General features: G+C 71.4%; 1 protein-coding gene across 1 annotated transcript; it reads right to left on the bottom strand.

Annotated features, from left to right (window-relative positions):
• Positions 1-437: 437 nt before the first annotated feature.
• On the bottom strand, positions 438-10,830 carry LOC148050074 (laminin subunit beta-2-like). The gene is made up of 33 exons (XM_087744600.1): positions 10,654-10,830; positions 10,353-10,516; positions 10,135-10,270; positions 9,880-9,953; positions 9,589-9,777; positions 9,449-9,512; positions 8,327-8,529; positions 8,120-8,240; positions 7,625-7,813; positions 7,355-7,534; positions 7,166-7,278; positions 6,977-7,056; positions 6,764-6,899; positions 6,459-6,614; positions 6,220-6,347; positions 6,020-6,137; positions 5,713-5,905; positions 5,485-5,628; positions 5,128-5,359; positions 4,889-5,052; positions 4,585-4,809; positions 3,777-3,991; positions 3,593-3,689; positions 3,152-3,524; positions 2,896-3,080; positions 2,578-2,819; positions 2,306-2,509; positions 2,069-2,213; positions 1,502-1,709; positions 1,278-1,419; positions 1,013-1,189; positions 777-936; positions 438-685 (listed from the first exon to the last, which is right to left on the bottom strand). The coding sequence occupies exons 1-33, from the start codon at positions 10,694-10,696 to the stop codon at positions 549-551; spliced, it is 5,337 nt and encodes a 1,778-aa protein (XP_087600726.1). The 5' UTR covers positions 10,697-10,830; the 3' UTR covers positions 438-548.
• Between the last annotated feature and the right edge of the window lies 1 nt (position 10,831).

Genomic DNA, 10,831 nt, shown 5'->3' with positions numbered 1-10,831 from the left:
GGTCATGTGACGCGGAGACGGGGCCGGCGGCCCGATTCGGTCCCGCCCTCCCCGCGGCGGTGCCATGGTAACGACGCCCGCCGTGACGTCATCGCGTCACCACGCCCCCGAGGGCGGGCAAGGGCGCGAGTCGGCCCGGGGCGTTCCCATGGCAACGGGGCGGGCGGCGCCGCCGGGGCCGCGGCCTGCAGCGAGCGGCCCGGAGCCACCGCGTCCCCGGTGGCCACCGAGTTCCCCGGGGCCACCGCGTTCCCCGGCCCCGTTACCGGTCCCACGGGGCGGCCCGCAGCCCCACCGGCCGCCCCCCAGCCGACGGGCAGTGTCCTACACCCCGGGGCTGGGCAGCAAGCGGCTCCCACGCCGGGGGCTCAAGGAGGCCGCTGTGTGGCCACCGGGGCGGCCACGGTGGCCCACGGCACGGGGCAGAGGCCAGGCGGTCTTGCTCTGTAACTTTATTCACACAGGGGGGTGCCCCGCTGCCCCCCACCCTGCCCACGGCGCTCCGGGGGCGGGCGGGGGCCGGGGGCCGGGGTTGGGGGTGCGGGGGATCACTGGCAGGTGTTGTAGATCTGGACCTGCTGGTTGATGGTGTCCAGCACCTCCCTCATCCTGGCCTCCAGCCCGCCCAGCTGGGCCGCCTTGGCGTCCAGCACTCGCTCGTTCCGCTCGTACGCCTCCTCCAGCGCTGCGGGGACGGGGAGAGGGGACACCGGTCAGCGGGGACGCCGGTCAGCGCGGCCCCCCGCCACCACCACGACCCACCGCCCCGGCCTCACCTCGCAGCCGCTGCAGCTTGCCCTGGGCATCCTGCAGCAGCCTGGCAGCCTCGTCCCGCAGTTGCTGTGCCCGGCTACCCGCCTGCCGCGCGCCCTGCGCCCGGTGCTGCACCAGCTCCTGCGCCGTCCGGTACCGATCCCGCAGTGGCCCCTCCAGCATCTGCCAGGCAGCGGGGCCGGTCAGCGGGACCCCCGTGGGACCCCCGCCGGCCCCGCCACATCCCCCGTTCACCCACCTGCTTGGCCTCGCCGGCTCGGTCCCGCGCGGCACCAGCTGCCTCCTGGGCACGCGTGGCTGCCAGGCTGTTGTTGGCGCGTTTCACCTTCAGGGCGTCCGTCTGTCCGTCCAGGACCCCAATCTGCCCCATGGCACCTGCCAGCCGCTGCTCTGTGCTCGCCACCTGGGCCTGCATCTGGGGACCGGCGGCAGGGGGGGACGGGCACGGTCAGGGTGCCCGCGTGGTGGGGACAGGGCAGAGGCCACAGGGTTGGGACCCTTACCATGCCGAGGGCTCTCTCGCTGTGCTGGATGTCACCGGTGGCCTGGTGCAGCGCCTGCTCGGCCATGCCCTGGGCTAGCCGCGCATCCTCCAGCGCCTGCCGCACCGCCTCGGCCGTGCTCCGCACCCCTTCCGCCCGTGACCTGCGGCCGGGGCAGCACAGCCTTAGCGCCAGCCCAGGCTGGGGGTCCCTGGGGGGCCACGTCCCCACGTCCCCAGGCTCACCTGGCCTGCTGTGCATCCTGCAGCAGCTGCCCGGCTTGGCGCACATCGCCGGCCGTCTGCTCCAGGATGGCGTCCACGCTGGCCAGGCTGCGCACCCGCGCCTTGATCTCCTCGGCCAGGCGGTGGATCTGGGCCGGTGCGGCGGGGAGCGATAGCTCCAGCACCCGGCTGGCCACCACCTCAATGCTCTCGGGGTCGGCCCCCTCCTCTGCGGGTGGGAGCCATCAGTGTCCCCTGCCACGGCATCCTGGTGCAGTGGGGACAGGCGGACCGAGGGGTGGTGGGGGGCAGGGGGGAGCCGTGGGGAGGGAGCGTGGGGCAGGTAGGGGGGCAGGGGACGGTTGGGGGAGCACGGGACGGGCAGGGCAGGGCAGGGACCATGCAAGGCAGCGTGGGGCCAGGGCTGTGAGGTGCTGGGGTGGTGCAGTGCCGGGGCGGTACAGCACCGGGGCGGTACATCCCGCATGCAGTACGGGGACCATGCAGTGCGGCGCAGGTGCAGTGCAGGTGCAGAGTCGTGCAGTGCCGGGCAGGGGCAGCCAGCCCCCCCGGCATGCCAGCACTCACGGCTCAGGAAGGCCTTGACATGGCTGATGAGCTCCCGCAGCTCCTTGTTGGAGCTCTCCACGCGGGCCCTGGTCTGGTTCGCCTTGTCCAGGGCCGCCTGCGCCCACAGTCGGGCCTCATCCGCCTTCTCCTTGGCCTCGGCCACCTGGCCAGGGGCAGAGACCCTCAGCACCGGCCCCGAGGGCTGGGTGCCACGGCTGTGCCACCTGCTCCCACCAGCGCTCGCGTGCCACGCACCCTGTGGGAGAGCTGGGCCACGTCGCCGGCGGCCCGCCGCAGCTCCTCCTGGGCATGGCGTGCCCGGTCCAGTGCGCTGTCGGCCGTGGACACAGCCCCACCGCAGCTCAGACCCCCACAGCGCCGTGCCCCGTCTTCGTCCCGGCACCCAGCTCCCCCGCAGGGGCTCTCGGCGCAGGGCACGTCACCTGCCACACCGCACACCTACAAGGCAGCGCGGGTTCGGGGTGGCTCTTGGCTGCTATCCCCCAGGTCCCCTCCCCGCGTCCCACCTTCTCGTTGAGCGGGTGGAGGCTCAGCGCCCGTGCCCTCGCCGCCAGGTCCATCAGCGCCCGCCGGCTGGCTGCATTTTGGCGGTTGAAGTTGTCCCGCCGGCTGGCCAGAAGCTGCTCGGTACGGTGCCGGGTGGCCGCCGAAGCGCTGACGGGGCTGGGCACGGTGCGGGTGGAGGCGTCTGCCTGGCGCTCGGCCTCCCGGGACTCCCCATGGGACTGGCGGATGCTGTCGTAGGCACCTGGGGGCGGCAGGGCCACCGTCAGACCCCCGGCCACGGCCCCGCCACCCTGGCCCGGCTCTACGGCACAGCTCACCAAGGAAATTGGAGGTCTTGAGGGCGTGCAGCCGCTGCTCCAGGTCCTGCAGGCTGTGGTTGAGGGCACGGGCGCCCCGGTCCACCGCACTCAGCACGTGGCTGGCGTTGAAGTTGGAGTCCTGGGTGGCCGTCAGCTCCCCCTCCAGCTGCGTCAGCCTCTCTGTCGCCTCCTCGATCTGCCGCCTGCAAGAGAAGGGGGTGACAACCCGCCCCCGGGGTCACCCCAGGAGCCGTGCCCTGCGCCGGGTGCTCACCGCAGCCCCTCTGTGGCATGCGTCAGGTGGGCGGCAGTGGCAGCGGTGGCGTTGCGGGTGGCCACCACGTCACGCACGGTGGCCAGGCTCTCCTCCAGCCGCCGGAAGGTGCCCTCGAAGGCGCCGGCAGCCCCGGTGTGCTGCAGGAGGCTGGCCCGCTGCGCCAGGGTGCGGGTGCGGGCAGCCAGGTCCTGCACCACCCGGTCCCAGTCCCCGAAGCAGGGGTGGCAGGGCTGGCAGGCGGGGAAAGCGCCGGCAAAGCCCCGGGCGCACTGGTCGCAGCGGATGCCCGAGATGCCGGGCCGGCAGTCGCAGTGGCCGCTGCTGCGGTGGCACTGGGTGCTGGCGACGCCACGGGGGTCGCAGTCACAGGCTGTGGGGAGAGCGGGGTCAGGGCACCGCAGGGCTCGCCGCGGACCCCCCGCCGGCACCGGCTCTCACCTCGGCACTGCTGCCGCGGGTCACCCCAGTGGTGCTCCTGGCAGTCGGCGCAGGTCCGGCCCCCGAAGCCCGGCCGGCACGAGCACTGCCCTGTGAACTGAAAGACACGGCGCGGCCAAGGCTAGCGCAGCTGCGGCACACCCCCCGCCCCAGCCCAGCCTCCCGCGCCCCATCCCTCTCTCACCTGGTTGCAGGCGGGTGTCAGGGCGTGCTGGGGGTGGCAGGCGCAGGGCTGGCAGCCCTGCCCGCTGCCCAGGTTCCAGAAGTTGGGGCTGCAACGGTCGCAGCTCTGGCCCTCCACGTGGGGTAGGCAGTGGCACTGCCCGCTGCGCCCGTCGCACTGGCACTGCTGGGGCCCACAGGTGCTGGGGTCGGTGCCCAGCGCATTGCAGGAGCAACCTGGAATCAGACAGGCGCTGAGCGGAGACGGGGATGGGGACAGGGATGGGGGTGTTGAGAGGGGATGGGGACAGGATGAGGACAGGGACAGGATGGGGATGGAGATGGGATAGGGGTGCAGATGGTGCGGGGACACAGGCAGGGACGGGATGGGGATGGCGATGGGTGAGGGTGGAGGCAGGATGGAGACAGAGATTGGGCAGGGATGGGGTGGGGACCGGACGGAGGTGGGATGGGAACAGCATGAGGACAACTGATGGGGATGGGATGGAGATGGGACAGGGACACGGTCAGGATAGAGACGGGATAAGGATGGGATGGGGATGGAGTCAGGGTGGCAGTGGGGATGGGATGGCAACGGGGACAGGAATGGGCCTGAGATGAGGACGTAGATGGGATGGGACAAGTTGGGCACAGGGACAAGGATGGGGCTGCAGCGCCCGGGCTGGGCAGAGGAGACCCCAGAGCAGGGCAGGGCTGCCGGGACCCCACAGCGATGTGCACGAGCAAGGGCAACCATGGGCGCCCATGGTCCCCAGGGATGTGCTGGGCCCTGGAGGCAGGTCTGTCTTGGCATGGCTGTGGGTACTCACGCCTGCAGCTGTGCCGTGTGGCGTCCCCGTAGTAGCCGGGCTGGCACTCGGCACAGTGTGGCCCCGCTGTGTTGTAGAGGCAGCGCAGGCAGCGCCCTGTGCGCCGGTCGCACGCCTCCGGGTCCGTCATGTCGATGTTATCGTGGCACTGACAGGGCAGGCAGCGCCCGCCAGGCTGCAGTGGGTCCCCGTAGTACCCGGGGGCACACTCGTCACAGCGGGGACCTGCCGGCACAGAGAGCTGGGCAGTGCCCAGGGATGGGGAACCCCCAAGGACACCGAGTGTGCTGCGACAGGCACCCACCTGTGTACCCGGGGCTGCAGTGGCAGACGACCTGCCGGGAGCGGCTGTCCTGGTAGCAGGAGGCAGCGAAGTGGCGGGGGCTGCCGGGCCCCTCGGGGCAGGGACAGGGCCGGCAGTGCTGCCCGGAGCCCAGCGCCGGGTTCCCAAAGTGCCCGGCTGCGCACCTGCAGGCAGGCGGTCAGCGGGGGCCGGGGCTGCTGGCAGCACCCTGCCCCGGTCCAGGCGTGTGCCCCGCTTACCTCTGGCACCTCTCACCATCTGTGTGGTCGCGGCAGCGCAGGCAGCTGCCCGTCTGGGGGTCACAGTCCTCGGCATGCCCATTGCACTGGCAGGGCCGGCAGGTGGGGAAGCCCCAGTGGCCGGGCTGGCAGCGGTCGCAGCGCGCACCGTGGGCACCCTCGCGGCAGGAGCACTGCCCTGTGGCGCTGTCGCAGACGGTGCTCACCGACCCCTCGCTGCTGCACTGGCACGCTGGAAGGCACGGCACCCACGGCGTCTGCCCCTGGCACGCAGGGAGCGTCCCTCCCTGGTGCCCCCAGCCCCGGGGTGCCCAGGCTTCTCTCTGGGCTGGGCTGGCACAGCCCCGTGGCACTCACCTCGGCACCCGCCGGGCCCGAAGCCGAAGGTTCCCGGGGAGCAGCGGTGGCAGCGCCGTCCTACGACGTTGGGTTTGCAGTGGCACTGCCCGCCCTGGGGCTGGCACTCGGCGCTGAGCGAGCCCTGGGGGTCGCAGAGGCAGGCTGCAGGCAGAGAGCGGGGTGAGCGGCGGTGGCCGCCGTGGGGCGCGGGATGGGGTGCGGGATGGGGCACGGGGCCGTACTCACGCAGCGCCCCGTCATGCAGGATGGCCGAGAGGCTGTGCAGGAGGCTGGAGCAAGGCTTGGCCACGGGCGAGGGCCCTGCGGCGTGGAAGGGCTGGGCACAGCGGTACCGTTCGAAGGTCTCCCGGCGCTCCATGGAGCCGGGGTCACCCGCGATGAACATCTCCAGTGAGGAGTAACGGGGTAGGAGCACCAGCTGGGGGGGCAAGTCAGTGGGATGTCATGCCTGTCTCCCCGTGTCCCCTATGGCCGCATCCTGCCCCCCTGAAGGGGTTGGTGTCCCCTGTCCCGCTGCCCGGCTGCCCCTCACCGAATCGATGAGCACGCTGGCGGTGGGATCCTGCCGAGCGGTGGCACAGCCCAGCTCCAGGCGGAGGGTGTAGGAGACGCCCCGCTCCAGGCAGATGGGCTGGGGCAGCACCACATACCTGGCGGTCACAAAGCAGAGCACGGGCAGCCGGGTGCCTCCTGTGAGCCCCCGGCACAGCCCAGTCCCAGCAAGGCGCTCACCTGGCACCGGAGGGGAGGCTGGTGGAGAGCTGGTCATCAGCTGGGATGGTGTTTCCGCAAGGGCTGCTGGCCGAGATGGGGCTGGGGCGCAGCACCCTCACCTTCACCTCCTGCCAGGGCTCCAGGTGCTGCCGGTGGAGAAGGAGCTGTGCCAAAAAACCTCACCGGCCAGCACTCCCTGCCACCACCCCCCAATCTGGCAATGCATCCCACCGCCAGTTTCACCATCCAGTGCTCACCTGGGGCTCGTAGCGGATGATCACGTCGTACTCAGTGGAGAAAGGCACATTGCTGACGTGAAACTCCACCCAGCCGCCCTCCAGCATGCGGGTAAAGCCCGTTCCCGTCCACGAAGCCGGGCGATCCGTGGGGGGCTCACGCTCCACCACTGAGCCCTGGTGCAAGGTGGGGTTGTGAGATGGGACCCCAAAAATTGCCTTGGCCAGCAGGCACCGCTCTGCCCCGCTGGGGCAGCGGGGCAGCGGGGCAGAGCGGTGCCTGCTGGCTTGGGAACCCTGCGAAGAGCCACCCCTTCGTCCCTTACCTGATGCAGCCGAGCATCCTCAGCCTCATAGGTGTAATGGTCCAGGTTGATGTGGTAGAAGCCGGGCTCCACTTGGCCACACTGCCGTCCCACCACGTGGCTGCGGCACCGGCACTGCCCAGTCTCCACGGCACACCTGGTACCCCAGCGGCACCGTCAGCCCCAATGCTGGCAGGGATGCCCCTCACCCCCTGCATCCCCACGAAGACTCACAGGTTGTCGCGGGCACCTCCCACGTCGCAGTCGCATGGCCGGCAGCCCGGGAGGTCGTGGCTCAGCCCCCAGTGCTCGGGCTGGAGAGGGCAAGGGTGTCAGGGAGTGCCTGGCTGCGGTGGCACGGCCCCGAGCACCCTGCATGGCTCCCGAACACTGTGCATGGCTCCCAAGCGCATCCCCACTCACCAGGCACTGGTCGCAGTTGCGCCCGGTCACCAGCCGCTTGCAGAGGCACTCGCCGCTGATGGGGTCGCACCGGCTGCCCTCAGCAACTGTGCCGCGGGGGTCACACTGACACCCTGTGCAGAGAGCCAGCAGCGTTCGGCAGGGCCCAGCCACACGCCCGACTCCGGCGGGTGCCACCCCGGTACCTACGCTGGCAGCCCTGCGGGTTGGCGGCGCTGAGGCCGAAGAAGCCGGGTTTGCAGCGGTCGCAGCGGGGACCGGCCACGTTCTCCTTGCAGCGGCACTGCCCCGCGATCAGCCCCCGGGCCGGGTCGTCGGCGCCGTCGCACAGCCCCCCGTCCAGAGAGCCATCGGGGTCGCAGTCGCAGGCTGCGGGGCGCAGGCAGGGTCAGCACCCTGTCCCCCCTGTCTGGCCCCACACAGCCTGTCCCACACCACACATCCCCCCCTGGCACCGACCTCGGCACACTGCGGGGTCCCGCAGATCCTTGCTGGGGTCCTTGTAGTAGAAGGGCTTGCAGAGGTGGCAGCGGCGGCCCATGGTGTTGTGCTGGCAGCCGTCGCACACGGCCCCGCTGGCGTTCCCCGTGGCCAGGAAGACAGCCATGTCGAAATGGCAGCGCCGCGAGTGCTCGTTGCAGTCGCAGCCTGTGGGGACGGCACTGTGGCACGGCATGCGGCACCCCAACCCCCTGCCTGGCAAGCAGCACCCCGAGTGCCAAACCTCCCCAGCCCTGACTCCTCTTACCCCGGTACGCAGCACCCCAACCCCAAACCTCCCCAAACCACAGCCTGCAGCACCCCAAACCCCCCCACAGCTGGTCTGCAGGATGCCAGGCGCCACCCAAGCACACCCCAGCATGCAGCACCCCAAAACCGCTGGCACAGCGCAGCCTACCAGCCCTGGCACCGGGATCTGTGTGCCAGGAGCTGGTGTCGGCACGGGGCACTCACGGCGGCAGGCGTTGGTGCTGGAGCCCTCGGCTGGGCGCCAGGGCAGGTCGTGGTAGAAGTCCTCACAGCGCTCGCAGTTCAGCCCCTGCGTGTGGTGCTTGCAGACGCAGCGCCCGTGCACCTGCCAAGACGCCACGATGAGGGGCTGCCGGACCGGGCAGCGCAGCCACCCGGCTCCGGCAGGGCACGGGGGGCCAGCTCACCTACCATGCCGTCGGTGGTGGCGGGGGCCCCACTGAGCGGGGCGCACTCAGAGGCGTGCCCGTAGCAGAAGCAGTTCCCGCGCAGCACCAGCTCGTAGAGCGCGTAGTAGTACTTCTCCTGGATCTCCCGCCGCGTGTCCAGCAGGTTGTCCCCCAGCGTGTGCAGCTTGGTGAGGTTCACCCGCAGGTTGGTGACGCGCAGCAGGTCTGGGACAGGGAGAGACCCACGTTGGCACGGTCCTGTCTCTGCCGCACACGGCTGGGGTGGGCTGTGCGTGGCCACAGGGGGCTGTGGGTGGCTTGGCGGAGCTGGGCACAGCTCAGCTCGCCTGTGCGCAGTTGCGCCGGGCTGTGCATGGCATGGGGCGTCCGCACAGGGCTGCACACCATCAGGCTGGCTTGTGAGTGGCTTTCTATGGCACGGCTCCTTGGCACAGGGCTGTGCGTGCTTTGGCTCACACACACGTGGTTGCACGTGGCCAGGCTGGGCTGTACGTAGCTGCGGTGGTTCAGCTCCCGTGCACGTGGTTGTGCACGGTCAGGCAGGGCTCTGTACGGGCCGGGGCTCTGGAGGCCCCCCCAGCAGATACAGGCTGGGACCCCACCGGTGCAGAACAAGCGCCTCGGGCTTAGGGCACCTTTCTGGGCGTCGGGGCACCCACTGCTGGGGGCTGTGCCCGGAGGACGGCTGTGCCCGGTGGGTGCAGCCTGGGGGCCCCGGCAGGACGGCTCCCCGGGGAACTGCAGCTTCCCAGCAGCCCTGCCCTGCAGATTCCTCCCCTCCTGCTCCCAGCCTAAATTTAGTCCTGGGTGATTAACCCCCTGCATCCTGCGCCCGGCCCAACTCGTCTGCCCGTCACTGACACCGTCCCGCACCATGGCCGCCGCTCGACGCTTGGCTGGGCTCTGGCACCGCAGTCCCCCTCCGCTCCCCCGCCCCCCCCCCCCCCCCGATGCAGCCGGACCTTTAGCTGCTCCCACGGGGGGGCGTGCAGGAGGGGCCCGAGCCCCCGCAGGCTGGATCCGGCCCTGACCCTGCCGTGGGGCTCAGAGCAGGGAGAAAGTGGCCAAAATAGCTGCGCCCAAAATAGAGCAGCCAGGCAGGAGCCCGGAGCGGGCGACTCACTCTGGATAGCGGGGCTGTAGGGGTCCCGGATGGGGATGGCGGGGTCCAGCACCCGGTAGATCACCTAGGGGGGGAAGGCAGGGCAGTGAGGGGAGAGCGGGGGGTCCCCCGACCCTCCCGTGGTGCCACTGGGGCCTCACCTCCCCCTCGGTGGAGGGCTCGATGTCGGAGTAGCGGGACTCGCAGACGACGTCGTCGATGCGGCGCGGAGGCCCGCGGGGGACATGCGGGAAGGCGGTGGCGCAGTCGTAGGCGAAGTAGCGGTAGACCTTCCAGCTGCGCCCGAAGTCGGCCGAGCGCTCCACCAACATGGCCGCGGGGCGGAAGGTCTGCGGGACACCCAGCTGGGACGGGGCCCGGTCCTGCAGCCCCCGTGGGCTTCATCCCATCCCGTCCCGTCCCATCCCGGGTACCCGCGTGCTGGGACCCACCTTGAAGGTCATGATGAGGTGGGTGAAGTGGAACTCGGCCTCCAGGTCCAGCTGGATGCTGACGTGCTCCACACCTGGGGGTGGCACGTGTGACGGCGGGGAGCACCCACCCGCGGGTCCCCGGGGCTCATCCCCGCCACACGGCCGCGGTCCAGGGGCGCGTCCGCGTCCGCCGGCTGAGTCACACTTCCTCAGCGTGGGAGGAAGGGAAGGAGAGCCCCCCGGGACACCCTGCCACCCCCGCCCACTGCTCACCATTTTCCGACTGCCACCAGGCTTTCTTGGGGCGGGGGGCGAAGGTGGTGACCACGTTCTCGATGCGGTGGCTGTTGGCGTTGGCGCGGGCGTCGTAGGGCTGCCGTGAGTCGCAGACGAAGCACTTCTTCTCCTCCTGCGAGTGGGAGGCTCGGCGATGCGTGTCCCTATCCCCGTCCGGTACCCCCCCGTCCCCATCCCGTCCCCATCCCGCTCACCTGGAGGTGGCTGACGATGCAGTAGGGCTGTGGCCGGTGCAGCCCGCAGGTGGAGGTGGCACTCAGGCGGGGGGCTCGCCCCACCAGCAGGTCCCCGGTGGCCGGGTAGCAGCTACCGCGGGCGCAGCCCTGGGGGGGGTCTGGGGCCGGGGCCCCCCCCAACCCTGCGGGGCAGCGGGCGGCTGAGGGTGCTGGGGGGGGGCGCGGGGCCCCCTTCCCCCGCCACCGGGAGCCAGGGCGGCGGGGCCGGGCCGGACCCCGGCCCCCACCGGGCCCCGCTGGAAGGGGGCTACGGACTCACCGGCCAGCAGCGGCAGCAGCAGGAGGGCGCCGGGGCTCCGCATGGCGGGGGCGCAACCGGGGCGCGCAAAAGGGGCGCAAAGGGGGCGCACGGCAGGTGCCCGGCTGTCCCGTCCCGTTCCCGTCCCGCCCCGCCGGTTCCCGTTCCCCTTCCCCTTCCCGTCCCTGTCCCGGTCCCC

This window comes from Nipponia nippon, unplaced genomic scaffold (genome assembly GCF_047370975.1).
Source record: "Nipponia nippon isolate SJK-2023a ecotype South Korea unplaced genomic scaffold, ASM4737097v1 scaffold_9, whole genome shotgun sequence".
NCBI classification, from domain to species: domain Eukaryota; kingdom Metazoa; phylum Chordata; class Aves; order Pelecaniformes; family Threskiornithidae; genus Nipponia; species Nipponia nippon.
This window is presented reverse-complemented; position numbering and strand designations above follow the sequence as displayed.